Here is an 18,732-nt window from a genome sequence, read left to right as displayed (position 1 = left end):
AAATTTATTTTATTTTAAAATATTTAATATAAAATACACAGTGTAATACTTAATATACTTCATAAGATTTTTAAAAATTTTAGAATACATTTAAAGTATGTTTAAGATTTTTAAAACTTTAAAAATATTTATTTAATATAAATTATATAGTGTAATATTTAATTTAATACACTTCATAAACTTTTTTTAAATTTAAAAAGCAATTTAAATAATTTAACTTTAGAAACTTAACAATATTTAATATGAATTACATAATTTAATATTTAATAGATAACTTAAATATATGTACTTAAATGAAAATAAACTTGGAGGGGGGAAAAAGCAACCTGTAAGAATAAATACAAATCATAGGGAAAATCCTGAGCAGGAGGACTAATGGGGCCACGGATTAAAATGCAATTAAGCTACACTAAGCAAAATGGTCTGGTGCCAGGATAGACAGTCCCCTTGATGAAACAGAATTGAAATCTCGGAAGTAGACGCACATATATGCATGAATTTAACAGTTTCACACAGCGGTTTTCAACGGCAGATAATGGACATCACTGGCTAAGTATTCGGGGAGGAATCACCACGTACAGGAGAAACAAGAGTTAGAAGAAAAGTTACCTATTAAAGGTTAAACCATAAAAGAAACAGGAGAAAATACGGGTGACTGTTATCCCTAAACTTGGGGAAAGGAAGACCTTCCTAACCATAACGCTTAGGATAAAACCCATACAATTTAAAAAACAAACAAACAAACAAACCTGTGAGATTTCACCGAATATCCTTTTGACATCAACCAACAATGACAGTACAAAAATAATAAACTGTTACTTGGCCTAGGGAGGGTACCGGGCAGGCTGAATTTACTGTGCCCACCTCACAGATGGGGCAACTGAGGGTCAGGGAGGAGACGGGGTCCATGCATGGCCACCCAGCTTCTTCTCTTCCTGGGCGGGGGCCTCAGTCCTCTCCCTGCAAGGCTCTGCCCCTCACAGGCTGGGCAAAGCTACCCGGAGATCCTATGCCCCACGGTCTGAGGTTATGGGGACAGACCCTGGCCTGGCCACTCAGGGGCCACAAAAGCGCTGCCGGCTGCTTCCCCTCTCAGTGTCCATCTCCAGTGACGCTCGGGGCAAGGACGCTGGATGCTGTGGGTACGCCTCCCGCGCTCCATATGGGCTCAGAAAGTGTGCAGTGAAGGAACCTGGTTGCCCTTTCTGGGCTTGGTTTGGGAGCTTAGGATGTGGCAACACCCAAGGGGGTAATCATTAAGTCCTGAGCCTCGGCTCTGCCTCCGTGCCCAGGGATGTTATTATACAGATTTAATTTAGCAACTGGGGACTACGTCCTACCCACCATTCTAATCCCTCTCCGTGGGATTTAATCCTTAAACACACAGCAGGGCTGAAGCGTGGAGGGTCACAGCTCACTGGAGGTTGGGCAGAGTTGGTGCTACAGAACCGAGGAGTCGAGCCCCCCCCTCCCCAGGATTAAGCCGCATGCTCTACGGCCCCTCTAGACCTCACTCTGCCCGTGTGCCAGAGGAGGGGCTCCGACTGGACAACCCCGAGAGTCACCCCGGGCCCCTCCGGCCAGCCGGGAGCCCCCAGGCCGGGTGGGTGGTACTTACCATTGAGAGGATGACCAGGGCGGGGAAGAAGCCCATGATAACATAGCAGAGCAGCTCCACGAGCTTGTACCTGGCGGGAAGACAAGCCATCTGGGCCTCGGGACAGCGTAAGGCTCCCCGTGCTGGGTAGGAGGGGACCCCTGACCGAGTGAGGAGGACTCCACCCTCTGCCCCCAGCACTCCTCGGCTCAGGTGCCACCCAGCTACACGCAGCAGGTGCTGGCGGAACTGGGGGGTCCTGGTTTCCGCCCTCGCGAGGACAGGCCAGGATTGCCAGTGCTGAGTGTGGCACGCGGGTGGGCGCTTGCCACGCTCCAGCCCGGACGGTCATTACCATGTCATCTGAGCACCTCCTCCCACTGGGCCCAAGCAGCCGCGTTCCATCCACCTGAGTGGCCACATCGACTGACACCTGTGTGCCAGGAAGTCAACTGTTCCCTTTTGCTTCTCTGTTTCTGTCTTCACCCGACAACAGGACGGAAGTAAAGGGAGTCCCCGTCATCTGCTAACCCGGTTTAGGGAAGGTGGGTAACACGTGACCCACAGGGCCTTTTCAAAAACCTCTTCAGATTGACCCTACAGGCTGTGGCCTTGGGGCCATCCACGGGCCCGAGCCCCAGGATGTCAGGCAGAGCAGTGCCGTCACGCTTCGGAGTCATCTTGGGGGGGGGGGGTCTCATCTCCCCAGGAGCAGAGAGGAGGCCCCGCCTCCCCTGGGCTCCCACTCCCACCCCCGCCCCCTCAGCCCTGGCTTACCGCTCATGGAAGAAGAAGACATAGACGGTGCCCACAGAGGCCATGATCCAGACCAGCCAACGCATATGCGAGGCCCAGGGGCCCAGCTCCCGAAGGTTCAACCTGGGAGAGAGCCGAGGGCACAGCCTGAGGGGGGTTCCTCCCTTCCCTGCCACAGGAAGGCTGACCCCAGAGAAAGCCTGTGCCCTAAGGCTCCCCAGAAGGGCCATGGGCTGTCATGGAAAAACCCAAGAAACGCTGCTTGGTACGTGCACACGGCTCAGAGAGGACATTCATCACAGCACGGACCACACAGGAAGAGCCAGAAGGTACCCAAATGTCTGCCAGGAGGGGAAGGGGGACTGGTTATCAACTTCCTGCCTCTCAGCTCCAAACCCCCACTTTCTGCCTGCTCCGAGATAACGGAGACGAGGGAGCCGGACCGAGTCCATTCTTCCCCGGCCGCAGGCACGACGTTGTTGGGCTTTGTCGGGGAGTGCAGTGAAGACGCTTCGCAGGAGGAAAGGCTCTTCCTTCCGGACCCCTGCGGTCCTCCCACCACATTCCCTGGGGAGCAGGCTTTTCTCTCCACTGCTCGGCCAGGCTGTTTCCCCAGGGCGAGCTGCCTGGCGGGGCACGGCTTTCTCTAGCACTTGGCCTCAGCTGTTCTCCAGGTGTTGACCTGGGTGCCGGCGGTACAGCGGCAGGTCCCGGATGCTGCAGGCCCGTGGCCCAGGCCAGGGGGCTGCTCCCTGCACCCTGTCTTCAGCCCCACACACTTGCACACGGGGCCCCCTCCCCCGTCAGGGACTCCCATCCAGCAAGCTGTCTGACCTTCACCCTGAGCAGCTGTCTGCACGACTGAACCGCACCGAAACGCTCTAGGTTCCTGCAGGGGCCTCTCTAGCTGCTGGTTCCAGGAGCACCCAGCAAACAGCAGCTTCCGCGGCACCGAGCAAGTGCTGAAGCTCGGTACCTCCTGTGGCTGGCCTCCCCCGGCACCCCAGAGGGCTGATTTCCAGCAAGCTGCACCCACAGGCCCCTCAGGAGCTTCTCTGCCATCCCGTGCGCAAAGACCGGACCCTTCTTGGGGCGCCTGGGTGCCTCAGTTGGTTAAGCGACTTCGGCTCAGGTCATGATCTCACGGTTCGTGAGTTCAAGCCCGCGTCGGGCTCTGTGCTGATAGCTCAGAACCCGGAGCCTGCTTCGGATTCTGTGTCTCCCTCTTTCTCTCTGCCCTTCCTCTGCCTGTGTTCTCGTTCACTCTCTCTCTCTCTCTCTCAAAAACAAATAAACATTAAAAAAAAAAAAAGACCAGACCCTTTCCAATGAGGTGGAAGGTCTGCCCTGGATGGAGGGACAGGTCCATAGTTGTCCCTTGTATCTGCCGCTCCTGGCTTCTCTGGATTTGTCACTGACGCTGGTTAACCAATTCTCCACTATTCCAATCTCCTATTATTAATTCTTTATACCAAATTATCCATCAGAGCGGTTTGAAAATAGAACTATCTGCAACTAGGTGCATACATCTCCAAGGCATGCCGGCAGGTGTTGGGGTGGGGAGTGAGTGGAGAACAGCAGGGCTGTATTATCTGCATATGTGAAGACAGACCTGTAAATGCACAGACACTGACCGGAGTCCCTTGTCGACGGGGACACGGGAGCTCCATCTAGAAAGGGCCAGTCAATGATGGTTGTGGTTTGGCGGGGGGGTGGGGGTGGGGGGGTGTGGAGGGGTCCTTTCACTTTTTTCTCGAGTGAATTTCTTGAGTGAGAATACCTTCTGTAAAACCTCTGCCCTCCCTGTCCCCACAAAAAAGCAAGTGGCTCAGAGTCCATTTGTCATTATAAAGAAGTTAAGTTGGATGTCCATCGACTGACAAATGGATAAAGAAAAGGTGGTAAATACACAGGAACATTACCCGGCGATCCAAAAGATTGAAATCTTACCATTTGCAACAACGTAGATGGAACTAGAGTGTTATGTATTATGTTTAGTGAAATAGACAAAGACACATGCGCGATTTCACTCACATGTGGAATTTAAGAAACAAAACAAAGGAACACAGGGCAAGGGAAGGAAAAATAAGATAAACACAGGGAGGGGGACAAACCACAAGAGACTCTTAAATACAGAGAACAAACTGAGGGTTGCTGGAGGGGAGAGGGGTGGGGGATGGGCTAAATGGGCAAGGGACATCAAGGAGGGCACTTGTTGGAATCAGCACCGGGGGTTATATGTAAGTGACACATCATTAAATTCTATTCCTGAAATCTTATTACACTATGTATTAACTTAGATTTAAATTAAAAAAAAAAAAGTTAAGTCGGGGCACCTTGGGTGGCTCAGTCAGTTAAGCATCCAACTCTTGGCTTCGACTCAGGTCACGATCTCGGGGTCGTGAGATAGAGCCCCAGTCGGGCTCCACACTGGGCACGGAGTCTGCTTTAGATTGTTTCTCTCCCTCTACTGCTTACGCTCTTTCTCAAATAAATAAACAACAACAAAAAAGAAGCTATACTAGAAACCTTAAAGGTAAAAATAAATAAATAACTCGACTCGTTACCCAGAAGAACCATCAGGGAAGATCTTTCTAGATCTCCAAACAAACACGACATAGACCAATGGGTAGGAGAATGAGTAGAGATGGGATGGAGGGCGTGGGCAGAGGAAGGGATAGAAGGAGAATGGGCTGGTATGGAGGTCAAGGGCGAAGGAGGAGTGAGCATCCAACCACATTTTTTACTAAAATATCACAGAGAAGTTCAACTTGACTTTAACAGAAGAAAATGAACCCTTCCCCCGCCTAAAAAAAATGTGAACTTCCAACAAATATTTCTGCTTTTCTCTTTCTACCATGCCAGAGCCCTTCAACCATATTTTACACCCTTTATTTAAGCAAAGACTGTGTGCAGGAATCTTACATGTGGACCTACATCCAAGCTATCAAAAACAAACACAAAAAAATGGAGTTTCCTGACTGAGGCAAGGATGGGGGGAACCCACGGTCATTCACACCCCCACCCCCCGTGGTCCTCTGGGTACCTCCAGGCCTCCACAGAAAACAGCTTGAGAACCAGAGCAATTCAAAGAAAAGTACCCACCAGGGGCGCCTGGGTGGCTCAGTCGGTTAAGCGACTGACTCTTGATTTCGGCTCAGGTCATGATCTCGCGGCTTCTCGGGTTCAAGCCCCACATCAGGCTCTGTGCGGGCACCGCGTAGCCTGCTTGGGATTCTCTCTCTACCTCTCTAGCTGCCCTTCCCCCCCATACTGTTTCTGTCTCTCTCAAAAATAAATAAACTTAATTTTTTTTTTTAATTTAAAAAAAAAAAGTTCCCACCAAAGGAATGTACACCATCTGTCCCACGTCCCCTTTTCACCAGGCACCCAGGCGGTCAGTTTTCCAGCCGGGAAACGGGTCACCAACCTTCTCTATCTCCCCCCTCACATCCAATCGACCCCCACGTTCTGCTCATTCTTCCTCCTGAACGGCTCGCAGACCCAAGGCACGTTACCCGCTCCCCTCGTTCGCGGCACTTAACCACCGTTGTGCTTCATCTCCTGGCTCGGTATTGGGACAGCCCACGTCTGTGTTCCCTGTGAGACCCTAAGTCCCATTAGGGGAGAGAGCCGGTACCTTGGCTTACGGCCTTATCCTCAGCCGCCGGCACAGGACCGGGACAGAGCCCGGGCCCAGTCAGCCGCAGCCGGGGGTAAAGAAGAGAGACGCAGGGATTAAATCAGCAGAGGGGAGGACAGTCCACGGATCGTTCTAGAAATCCATGTCAAAGACAGTTACTGCAGCCGAGCACCAAACTTAGCTCCACTCCACTCGGCCACATCCAAAAGGAAACCTGACATCGCCTGGTTCCCGGCAACCGCAGGCGGTGCGCCGGGCACACCGGGGCTGACCACAGCTGGCTGCGTGGAATGAGCTCCCTCCTCCTGTGGCTCCTGGGGTCTCTCTCCTGCTCCCGGCCTGCTCCAGCAGGCTGCCCCTCCCCCAGGACCTGTGCCTATTCTAGAAGCCTCCAGACATATGCCTGCCCACCTGAGCATCCGACGGTCAGAAGCATACTGGTTTTGGGGAGAGAAGCGGGTCCCCTCCTGTCCTGAAGCCCAGCTGGTCATGGGGCACCGTCTGCCCTGTCCCCAGGCAGGCAGCAGCGGGGCTGGTTTCTGGGGCGGCGGTGGGCGGGGAGAGACCAGCCCAGGAAACCCCCATCGCCCCGGAGAATAGCCCGAGCAGCCTCCCATCTACACTCCGTGTGCCTCCACACCGGTATGAGAACAGCCAGAAAACCATGGTTCCGTAATCTCCCCAAAACCTGGGCACCACGCAAAGCTTGCCACAGGAGCATGGACACCTGAGGTGCGGCCCCCAGAACGCTGTCCGGCACGGAGAGTAGTGGGTGGGTGGCAACCGTGACTCCGTGGGTCTCACCAGGCACGTGCTCCGTGGAAGAAGCGGGATCGAAAGAACGAGAACGCCACTGACACGAAATAAGCAATCAGGCAAAACTATCGTATGGCGACGGGTGTCGGGGCTGTGGTAACCTGGAGGGGGACGAGGGCGCTGGACGTGGTCTGCTTCAGCTGGGTGCGGGCCGCTGTGTGTGAAAATCGGCTTATTTTGCACAGGGACACGGGTGCACACTCTGCAGGCACGGCACCTGCACTGAGATGTGTTTCCTAAAGCAACAGCCTTTGCGTACACACACAAAACCCACTCAGCAGCACACATAACGGAAGAGAACGCCTCACTTATGATGGCCAAAAATAGAAGTTTCCTAGGCGAGCGGAGTTCAGTAGGTTAAGCATCTGACTTCAGCTCAGGTCACGATCTATCTCATGGTTCGTGGGTTCGAGCCCCGCGTGGGACTCTGTGCTGACAGCTCAGAGCCCGGAGCCTGCTTCAGAGTCGGTGTCTCCCTCTCTCTGCCCCTCCCCTGCTTGTGCTCTGTCTCTGCCTCTCAGAATAAAAAAAAAATAAACATTTAAAAAAAAGAAAGAGGGGCGCCTGGGTGGCTCAGTCGGTTGGGCATCCGACTTCAGCCCGGGTCACGATCTCGCGGTCTGTGAGTTCGAGCCCCGCATCAGGCTCTGGGCTGATGGCTCAGAGCCTGGAGCCTGCTTCCGATTCTGTGTCTCCCTCTCTCTCTGCCCCTCCCCCGTTCATGCTCTGTCTCTCTCTCTCTATCTCAAAAATAAATAAAAACGTTAAAAAAAAAAATTAAAAAAAAAGAAAGAAAGAAATTTCCTAGGCCAAAACAGAACGAACCTTCCCGTGGCTCCCACCCTTCAGAAGCCCACACGCACGTTCTCAGAGCGGCACACCTCCTCCAGGCAGCCCTCCCAAGGCCCCCACGCCACAGCAGCACCTCCTCTGAGCTCCCACAGCTGCACGCACACAGGGCTGTCTTACCACGCCATCACTGTCCTGTCACAGATGTCCATCCACCAGCCAGACCCTCGGGGTCCAAACGCCCACCGTCACCCGGCCACACAGTACGCATTCACCAACCATGAGTGCAATGGCTCAGCCGCCTCCCCAGACTTGTAGAGCATGGCCTGAAGCTTTTTCCCCCAAATTTTTAAAATGTCTATTTATTTTTGAGAGAGAAGGCGGGGGGGGGGGCAGAGTGTGCAGGGGAGGGGCAGAGACAGGAAGACAGAGCATCCAAAGCGGGGTCCACGCTATGAGCGCACAGCCCAGTGTGGGGCTCAGACTCACGAGCCATGAGATCATGACCTGAGTGGAAATCAAGAACTGGCTGCTTAGCCTGACTGAGCCACTCAGGCGCCCCGGGTGTGGCCTGAAGCTTAGTGTTTCTTTCTTTCAGAACTTTCCGGATTTACTACTAAATCAAGGTGGAAAACCCCGGGTCACTCGCCGGGGGAGTTTAAAACTGATACAACGTGTGGTGATCTGGCAATAGTTAACCAAATTACAAAGGTTCACTCCCTGCCGCCCAGGAGTCCAAGTCTCGCATTTATCAGACAAAGATCGGGCTTGACCACACAAAGCTGCTGTTTTTGTAGGTCAGAAAAGGCCGCGTCTCAGCAATTCATACGATTGGAGCCAACATATCCGTGCGTGTGTGCTAAATGATACACAAACAACAAGATTCACTGAGGTTCTGTCTCTCTTGGCAAAGGGGTGGACCGTCCCACTGCCATAAATACCCACACACAGGGGACGGCCAGGAAACAGTATGTTGCTGCAGAAAGAAATAAAAGATTGGGAAGGGGTGGTTCAGTCAGTTAAGCGTCCTCCAACTTGGGCTCAGGTGATGACCTTGCGGTTCGTGAGTTCGAGCCCCGCGTCGGGCTCTGTGCTGACAGCTCAGAGCCTGGAGCCTGCTTCGGATTCTGTGTCTCCCTCTCTCTGGTCCTCCCCCGACACTCACGCTTTGTCTCCCTCTCTCTCAAGAATAAATAAACATTTTTAAAAACTTAAAAAAAAAAAAACAAAGGAAAAAGAAAAGATTGGGAAAATCTTGGGGCACCTGGGTGGCATAGTCAGTTAAGCAGCCGACTCTTGACTTCGGCTCAGGTCATGATCTCGTGGTTCATGAGTTCGAGCCCCACGTCGGGCTCTGCGATCACAGCACAGAGCCTGCTTTGGATCCTCTGTCTCCCTCTTTCTGGCCCTCTCACGCTCGCACACTCTCACTCTCTCTCAAAAATAAATCAACGTTAAAAAAAAAAAAAAAGGCCGCACTTCAATGTACTAATGTAGAGAGGTGTCCCCGGCAACATTACCGAGAACAAATGCGATTTGCAGTTTGTATGGTATCCTTCCCTTTTGCTCTAAAAGTTGGAGGAAAAATAGAAGTATAAACATATAAATTTACAACATCACTACGCACGTATGTACGTGTGCACACATTTGCTCTTTTAGCACAAAGTAACTCTGGAAACACACACAAGAAACTGATAATACGTAGTTGCTTCTAGAAGGAGAATGGGCAGAGGGCATCTGTTTACCCACACCCTTTTGTGCCGAGCCAGCATGTCACCCAGCCAAATACAAAAAGGAATTCAGAGAAAAGAGAAGAAGCCAGCCCTTCCCGGGAACGGCACACAGATGCTCACCAGGGCGCGTAGGAGGCCGCTATGAAGAAGTAGATGACCATGCGGTCGAACATGTGCAGGCAACGTTCCACCATCCTGGAGCAGAGAAGGGTCAGGGTCAGGGTCAGGGTCAGGGTCAGGGCCCCAGAGCCACACCCTGGACAAACATGCTTCCCCGCAGGTGGGGAAGAGTCCGGGCTGGGGGCGGGCTCACCTCTACCCAGCCACGACCCTTGGGCTTCCGGGTCCCCATCTGTGAGTGACCAGAGTAGTGGTTTTCAAACCAGTCTCCCCATGACCCTGGGGGTTGAATGGAGAACCCCCGCAGGTCTCTCGGAGGACCCCCCTTCTCCTGAAGGGTAAGGATGGACCCCCTCGCCTGCACTTGAATCACGGCAACTCTGCATTTTGGCTTTTTTTTTTTTTAGTTTATTTATTTATTTTGAGAGAGACACACACACGTGTGTTCACATAAAAAAGAGAAAGAGAGGTGAGCAGGGGAGGGGCAGAGAGAGGCGGGGGGGGGGGCGGGGGAGAGAATTCGAAACAGGCTCTGGGTTCGTCAGCACAGAGCCGGATGTGGGGCTCGAACTCATGAACCATGAGATCATGACCTGAGCCAAAATCAAGAGTCAGACCCTTAACTGACTGAGGCACTCAGGCGCCCCTGCATTTTGGCTTTATACACTGGGCTTTTCAAAAGATTTCAACGTTTATTTATTTTTGGGACAGAGAGAGACAGAGCATGAACGGGGGAGGGACAGAGAAAGAGGGAGACACAGAATCGGAAACAGGCTCCAGGCTCTGAGCCATCAGCCCAGAGCCTGACGCGGGGCTCGAACTCACGGACCGTGAGATCGTGACCTGGCTGAAGTCGGACGCTCAACCGACTGCGCCACCCAGGCGCCCCATCAAAAGATTTCAAATGATGAACGAATTTGGTGGTTAAAACAAAATGCAACACCAACAAAACCATGTGCCCCCCCGCCAAAAACTATGTGCTCCCTCCGACCTCAAAGACCCTCTGGGTCCTGGCATCCTGGTTCAGATCCAGGCTCTGGAACCAGAAGGCCTGGGTTCGAGTCCCAACCTTACCACTTATGGACTGTATGACCTTGACCTGGCTCCTCACCATCTCTCAGCCTCGGCTCTCTCATCTGTCAAGCAGGGAGGATATCCGCAGCCTGTCACGGGCTGGCCATGAGGGTTAAGTGAGTTGGTACTTTGCACGCGTAAGAAGAAGTACTCAACAAACACTGGCTGTTTTTGTGTGACCTCACGTTGAGGAGCAAACCGGAGTCCTCCATATGTTTGCCCGGTGTGGTAACCAACCTCCAAAATGGTGCCCGAAGAGCCCCACCTTCTGGTAAGCCCACCCATGTGCAGCCCCCTCCCCCGATGAATAAGGCAAACACATGTAACCAACAGGGGGCTGCGGAAAGGATGGAGTGTGATTTCTGAGTCTAGATCCTAAAAGATATTATCGCCTCTGCCTTGTCCTCTTGGAACACCAACTTTGGGAGAAATGAGCCACATGTCTGTGGAGAGGCCCATGTGGGAAGCACCCCGTAAACATCCAGCAGCAACCTGCCAACCAGGTGAGGGAGCCACCTTGCAAGCGGCTCCAGCCCCAGTCAAGCCTTCAGATGAGAGCAGCCCCGGGGCCCAGCACCTTGACTCCCCCAGAGATCGAGAACCACAGCCGGGCAGTTAAGCTCCTGAAATCCTGACTCCGAAGCTTCGAGAGATAGCCAAGGTTTCCAGTTACTCAAAACCTCTGCGATTTAGGGTCATGTGTTACAGAGCGATAGGTAACTAATACAAGGCGTGGTTCTGTCCAGCAAACTTCAGCTCTCAATAAATCCGACCAGGGATTCTACATATGGTTTAACTTCACGTCTCCCTAGAAATAAAAGCGGTAACAACAGCTAGTCCGTATAGGGCAGGGACCATAAGCAGAGCACTGGTCTAAGCAATTTGTGACCAATAACTCTTTAATCCCGCCTAGAAGATAGGTACTATTATGTTCATCCACTCCGTGACAGACGTGGACAGCCACGGGCAACACAGTGACACCACTGGTTATGCGGGCAGTGACTTCAACACACAAGAGGACACACAGTATGGCTGCTTTATATGAGGTCCCCAGAGGAGTCGGATTCACAGAGACAGAAGGCAGGACGGGGGGTGCCAGGGGCTGGCGGAGGGGTGGGGAGTGAGCGTTTAAAGGGGACAGAGCTTCAGTTCCGGAAGATGAAGAAAGTTCTGGAGATGCTGGTGGTGACTGCACAGCCATGTGACTGTGTTTAATGCCCCTGAGAGGGACACCTGAGACTGGTCAAGATAGTCAATTTACATTATGTGTATTCACCACAGTGTTTTTAAAAATTAAAAGCAAAGAGGGGCGCCTGGGTGGGTCAGTTGCTGAAGTGTCCGACTTCAGCTCAGGTCATGACCTCGCGGTTCGTGAGTTCGAGCCCCGCGTCAGGCTCTGTGCTGACAGCTCAGAGCCCGGAGCCTGCTTCGGATTCTGTGTCTCCCTCTCTCTCTGCCCCTCCCCACTTGCGCACTCTCTCTCTCTGTCTCAAAAATAAACAAACATTAAAAAAATCATAGAACATAAAAATTAAAAGCAAAGAAAAACTTAATTCATTAATTAAAAAATAAAAATTAAAAGCAAAGCAAAAGTATAAAAACGGGAGACTGGGGCACCTGGGTGGCTCTGTAGGAGAAGCGTCTGACTTCAGCTCAGGTCATGATCTCGCAGTTCGTGAGCTCAGGCCCTGCATCGGGCTCTCTGCTGTCATCACAGAACCCTCTTGGGGTCCTCTGTCCCCCTCTCTCTCTGCCACTCCCCCACATGTGCTCTCTGTCCCTCAAAAATGAACATTAAAAAAAAAGAGGGGTGCCTGGGTGGCTCAGTCGATTGAGCATCTGACTTGTGACTTCAGCTCAGGTCATGATCTCACGGTTCAGGGGATTGAGCCCCACATCGGGCTCTGCGCTGAGCTTGGAGCCTGCTTAACATTCTCTTTGTCCCTCTCCCCGCTCACTCGCGCTCTCTCTCTCCAAAATTAAAAAGAAGAAGAAGAAAAAATAATAGTAACCAATAAAAATAAATACAAACCCCAGACTAACGCCTACACCACAGAACTACTGAAGAGATCAGGGGTGATGTCTGCACAGGACCCGGAACCCGGGGTGGTGCCCACAAGGGTCAAAGGTCATTCTGACGGTTCGAGGATCTCTCGGAACGACCCTGGGAGCCGGGGGCTGGCTCTCCGAGGTGCCCACAGGGGAGCAAACGAGCCTCACGTGGGTGAGGTGATCTGCCCAGGCGGGATCTGACCCCAGCCCGCAGAGGCAAAGATCACCGCCCCGGGCCCCTTCTGGCTCAGCCAGCCATGCCCCCTGCCCTGGCCACCCCGCCTGGCACACACCCCTCCAGTGGGCCAGGCGGAACGCACCTGAGGTGCCTCTTCTTCCAGGAGATCGTGTGGAACACGGTGGACACCACGAACAGCCCACAGAGGCCGAGGCCGTAGATCCAGGCAGAGATGGTCTCCCAGTCGTCATCCGACAGGAAGTAGAGGTTGGAGCTGCCGAGGATGCTGGGAATGATCCAGAGCTGGAAGCAGAGTGGAAACAGGTGTTGCAGGACCAGCCTCCCGTGTGGAATCCGGGGAGGGACGCAGACCCCGAGCCTCCTTGGGCACGCCGCCCACCCGTTTCTCTAGATCCACGCCGCCCATCGGAACCTCCCTCCGAGGTGGTAACGTCCCAGACCCCCACCGTCCGATACGGGAGCCACCAGGCACCAGCGGCCACTGAGCACTCGAACCGTGACTGCAGCAGTGAGGCAGCGAATTTTTAATTCTATTTCGTGGCGATCGATCTCAGTTTGTTTCAGCAGCCCACGGAGCCAGCGGCCACCACATGGGGCAGCACAGCCCTAGAGAAGGTCAGGGTACACACGTAGTCCCCGCCTCCTGAAGAAAACGTCCCTCCCCACCAGGTCCGCCTGGAAAACCCCTCACTCGTCACATCCCGGTTTATCGATCACTTCCCGAGAGAAGTCTAGAACTCTCCGAAGCACTGGGGGCGGGGAGTCCCAGGACGTGTGCCCAATTCTGTGTGCCGGGAGCACTGTTTCTAAAGAAAGGGTCTCTGGCAACACCAGTCAACGGAAGGGTAACACCGGTCCCAGAGGTCATTTGAGACGTTCTGGCAAGCCACGTTTTTAAAAGGAAAAACAGACGGAGTTAATGTCAATACTTTATCTGTTCAGCCCGACAGGTCCACAAGACCACGTAATTAACATACACATTTTGAGGAGACATTTTACATCCTGTCTTTCCTGCCAGGTCTTCCCGAGTGGGTGCGTATGTCGCACGCACAGCACGTCTCCAATCAGACGAGCTGCACGTCAAGCGCGCAACAGCCACACGGGGCCAGTGGCTACCGAGCTGGACAGGGGAGGTCTAGGTCTTTCGTTATTCTCAAAGGGATCCACTGCCCAGAGGATTTCTTAGGCGAGGCTGGGGTGGAGTCGGTGAATTATTCCAAGCAGGCGGAACATCGTTTGCAAAGGCATGGAGGTGTACCTTCTATCCAGGAAACGGCCCATTCAGGTGCTGGAACCTGAGGGGAAGAGCGTGGCAGTGGGAGGTGGGCCGACACATGAGCTAAGACCTGCCCGGGAGCTCGTAACGGAGTCCAGATGCCGTACAGGTGCTAGGGAGCCACTGAAGGTTCGAAGAGCAAAAAGGGAGGCCTGCTCAGCACCACAGTCCAGTTTCCCCAAATGGCCTTCCCTCGAGATCCCACTCACTCTTCCAAGGGCCACAGAGGACTTGATGTCAGCGGGGACATCACCGTGGAATGGAGATGTTGAGTCTCGCCAAGGGCAGAGAGCCTGCCTCCCCCTGCACCTGGAAGCGTCCCCCTCTCAGCTCCCGGCCCCCCAAAAGCCAACTCACAGCATGGGTGGCACAGTTGGCTGCATGTTCGTACTCGGTGGGCTGGTACCTCTTGTGGGCGGGGACTCGGTGGTTCATGAACCTGGAATGAGAGACATAATTCTTGGAAGCTGGGCCAGGAAGCCGGGAGCAGCTGTGGTCACAGGATCCCCAGGAGGCCTGAAGACCAGGTCCCTCTCAGTGGGAAAAAAGATCCCTCCCCTCCCCATCACCCCTCCTCTGCCTCTCCCTCCCTTCTTTCCCACCCCCTTTTCCCTCCCACCTTCCTCCCCCTGCTCCCCCTCTTTCCTATCTTCCTCCTCCCCTCCCCCTCCCTCTTCGCCTTCCCATCTCCCTCCTCCCCCTCCCCCTCCCTTCCTCTTACACTTTGTTTGGACTACCCAATACCTTGTGCCTAATCCCCAGTGTGGCATTTGTTGCACAACTTTGCTAAATACAGCGTTCTCTCCATTTCCTGTTGCTCATTTTCCTTACTGACACACAGACAGCTCCCCATGGGCACAGCCCAACCCATTCTTACTCGCACACCCGCCAGAATAACCACCACCCGGGAGGGGGCCGAGCTCAGAAAGCGCCCTTAGGCCCCCTCCCAGTGACTCTCTTCCCTCAAGGAAACCGCCCTCTGACACTGTCCTCATAGATTAGCTTGGCCTGCTCTTGAACTTCCCATCAATGGGATCACACAGCACAGACCCTTCTTTGTCTGGCTTCTTTGGCTGCGAGACTCATTCATGTCGCTGGACGCAGTGATGGACCGTGTTCATCGCCGTACGGAATTCCACACACAATTATGCCCCCCATCTACTGGACGTGGACTTCCCAGTTTGGGGCCATCGTGGGGAACTCTGCCTCGTGACCACCCGTGTGCACATCCTCGGTGACCATCTGCCCTCACTTCTGCCGGACGCAGATGCACACGTGGAACAGCCAGTTGACTGTCTCAAGCAATATGCACTCCCGGTGTTCCAGAGTCCTTGGAGAGATTCCTCGGCCCCTCCAGTCTCTCCTTTGTTCCGCAGTGGAGCTCCGAAAGCACAAAAGGAGCCCACTGCAGGGAGAGAAAGCTACCGCGATGAGGGTAGGGAGTGACACCCCCAGGGCGTCCGGCACTCAGCCTGGGTCCGGCAGGCAGGACTCCGCACAGGGGTATCCAAATCAGGCTGGGAAGGCAGGCCTGGCAGGGCGGGGAAGGGGCGTCCGAGAGCCGGGGGGTGAGGTCTGCAAGCACCTGGCTGGCAAGCTGGACCGGCCTGGCAGGGGTCACCTCCTTGGCCCACACGGGCTCAGGATCAGGAAAACGGGCAGTTCCCCCGTTCGTCTCAGACTCACACACCGAGCTTCTGTATGCAGCTGTCATGCTAGCACGGCTCACCGAGACTTTACCGAGCACTTTCTATATGCGGGTACCACACCAGTACAGATCACAGAGCATTTATTGAATGCCTTCTGGGGGCTGGACCTATGCCAGTGAAGTTCACAGGGCATTTATGGAGCACGTTCCATAGGCTGGATCCATGCTAAGTACACTTCACTGAGGATGTGCCAGCGCCTCCTCCGCCATACAGACCACAGAGCACCTATTAAGCACCTTCTGTATGCCGGCTCTACACTCAGAACACGGGACAGAGGGTTGAGACGAGCTCCTCAAGGAGCTCACAGTCCAGAAGGCACGGGATCCAGGCAGAAATCCTGACACCGCGTGATTAATGCTTCTCGTCCTTTCGGGAAACACTGGAGAACACCTACTATGCGCTGGCTGGGATTAGAGGAGCAGCACAGCACAGGGTGAAGGCTGCGGAGAGGGGAGAGGGCTCCCAGGGCACAGGCTCAGCACGACGCCCGAGGCACCTGCCTCTGCAGCGCACACCGCAAACAGATGTTGAGGGATGACGGAGGAGTTCACCAGGCGGAGAGGAAAGGGTGCTCCTGGCCCAGGGACCGGCAGACGGGAGTGTGCAGGGCGGGTATGGAGGCTGGAAGGCTGGGGTGTCTCCCAGGGGCTGACATTGCCATACGCTGCCATCTGCCTGACACGCACCGCGTCCGGTTTTCCTGTGCTGGCCCCTCGGCACCTGGACAAGTCTGGGGGTCCACGGCTGCTCCCCCCACCCACCTGCCCTGACAGCTGTTCTCCACCTGTATCAGCTGGCGGTCACTCCACCTGTGACAAGGCCAGGGTCCTGCTGAGCCCATTACACAGACGAGAAAACCAAGACCTTACACGCCAACCCCCACAGAGTCTGACACCCATGCAGGGGCAGACTCGACCCCGGAGCTGAGTCTCTGGGCTCAGGGTCACAGAGAAAAGGGTGGACTCACCCCTGCAGCTGGGGACCCCCCAAAAAGCACAGCCTCCCCGGGAGGCCGAAACAACCAGCCCATCAGCTCACCTTCTCCAGGAAGAAGCTGTCAGTGGCCAAGAGTGGGTTAAGAAGGGACTTAATAGGACAACAAAAGCAGTGTTACGGGCTGGACTGTGTCTCCCCCAAATTCCTACGTTGATGATTCTAACCCCCAGCACCCCAGAAAGTGACCGCATTTGGAAAGAGAGCCATTGCAGATATTAGAGTTAAGATGAGGCTCCCCTGGAGGAGGGCGATCCCCCGGTCTGCTACAACTAGGGTCCCTGTGGGAGGAGGGGTGACACAGGGTGGAAGCCCACGTGACGGTGATGGCAGAGACTGCAGTGACGTGTCCACATGCCAAGGCACACTGAGGGTTGCTGAAGCTACCAGAAGCTGGGAGCCAGACACAGAGGCTCCTCCTTCAGAGCCTCCAGAAGGAATCCACCCTCCTGACACCCTGATTTTGGACTTCTGGCTTCCAGAGCTGGGAGACCAGATTTCTACATGCTTAAGGCCACAAAGCGCATGGTCATTTACTACAGCTCTAGAGACACGAACACAGGGATGCACGGTGTTAATTTTGATAGATTCTGCCCCAAAGCCCCCCACGGCGCTGTGCCAACTGGGCGAGGGGGCGGGCAGAGGTCAACTGGGCAGGGACACAGCTGACGCCCTTCTCCAAGGTGGGAAACCAGGTCTGGGGCTGAGGAAGTTCCCGTCCACCTGTCGCCGACTTTAACAAACACCAATAAGCCACCCACAGTGCCAGCCTCACGGGTCCAAGAGCGACATTGCGTTGCCGCGGTGACCCATGATGGGCAATCCCTTATTTGTTTCTGGGTTCCACAAAACCCTCCTTGTCTCTGCCCCGTGCTGCAGCCACTGAATGGAGAGAAAGGCGGACAGAGAAAAAGGCCGGCAGACCAGGCCCCGGGGCCGGGGGCAAACACCCAAGAAACAGTTCCCACAACCCTCCAGAACCAAGAACTTTTTCTTTACCCTCCTTGTGGCCTAATTTTTTTCTTTCTTTCCTTTTCCTTTTTTTTTTTTTTTTTTTTTGCTACTCTGTGTTATGAGTTTGGGCAAATGTAGATGGGCGTGTGACCACCACCACAATCAAGAGTAAGAACAGACCCCTTCGTCCCTCCCAAAATGCTTGCACGCCCCGGGGACCCAACACCTGTTCCCGGCCCCATTACTGCTGCTCTGCTCTCTGCCCCAACAGCTTTGTCTTTCCAGAATGTCGTGTAAATGGAGCAACATGGTCATACCACAGCGTGTTGTTACGTTTTTTACTTTAATATCTAAAAAGAATTTATTTCAATTTTTTTAAATATTTTTTTGATAGAGTATCAGAGCATGAGTGGGGGAGGGGCAGAGAGAGACACAGAATCCAAAGCAGGTTCCAGGCTCCGAGCTGTCAGCACAGAGCCCGACGTGGTGCTCGAACCCATGAACCATGAGATAATGACCTGAGCAGAAGACGGATGCTCAACCGACTGAGCCACCCAGGCACCCCAGAAAGAATTTATTTTAGAAAGTCAAAGCACATTCCCAGATGGAAAGAAACTTTCCATGACAAGCAGGGATTTACTTATTTATTTAAAATGTGTCTAAGACAAACACGTTTTATACAAGAAGAAAACAGACCCTCCTAGATGGTATATTCCCATTCTTGGCAAATTATTTTCAAAACTTCCATCCTTTTTTTCTTTTTCCTTCTGTGTAGACTTTTCACTGCTGAGCACTATTCCACTGTCTGGGCGTACAACAGCTTGTTTATCCGTTCCCCAGGAGAGGGATAAGGGAGTCATTTTTAACAGGAAACACAGATAAAATATAGAATGTTCTAGAACATAGCTGACAGTCAGATAGCAACCTTCAACATTGGGGGAAGTTTCTCTTAAAAGAGTTGATATCCCCAGCAGGCTGTCACTAGTTAAACTAAAGGAGGGAAAGAGGCCTTTCTTCCTCC

The 18,732-nt window shown here is 53.5% G+C and overlaps 1 protein-coding gene across 1 annotated transcript in view; it reads right to left on the bottom strand.

The window, feature by feature from the left end:
• Positions 1 to 18,732, bottom strand: part of RADIL (Rap associating with DIL domain) — a 126,701-nt gene that overhangs the window by 85,098 nt on the left and 22,871 nt on the right. Inside the window, 3 exon segments of the mRNA XM_053894244.1 lie at positions 9,455 to 9,529; positions 12,901 to 13,061; positions 14,413 to 14,494. Of these exon segments, the coding sequence (XP_053750219.1) occupies positions 9,455 to 9,529; positions 12,901 to 13,061; positions 14,413 to 14,494 (318 nt within the window).

Source organism: Panthera pardus, unplaced genomic scaffold, assembly GCF_024362965.1.
Source record: "Panthera pardus isolate Hobbes unplaced genomic scaffold, ASM2436296v1 HiC_scaffold_4, whole genome shotgun sequence".
NCBI lineage: Eukaryota > Metazoa > Chordata > Mammalia > Carnivora > Felidae > Panthera > Panthera pardus.
Note: the sequence above shows the minus strand (reverse complement) of the source record. Positions and strands in the feature narration are given on the sequence as shown.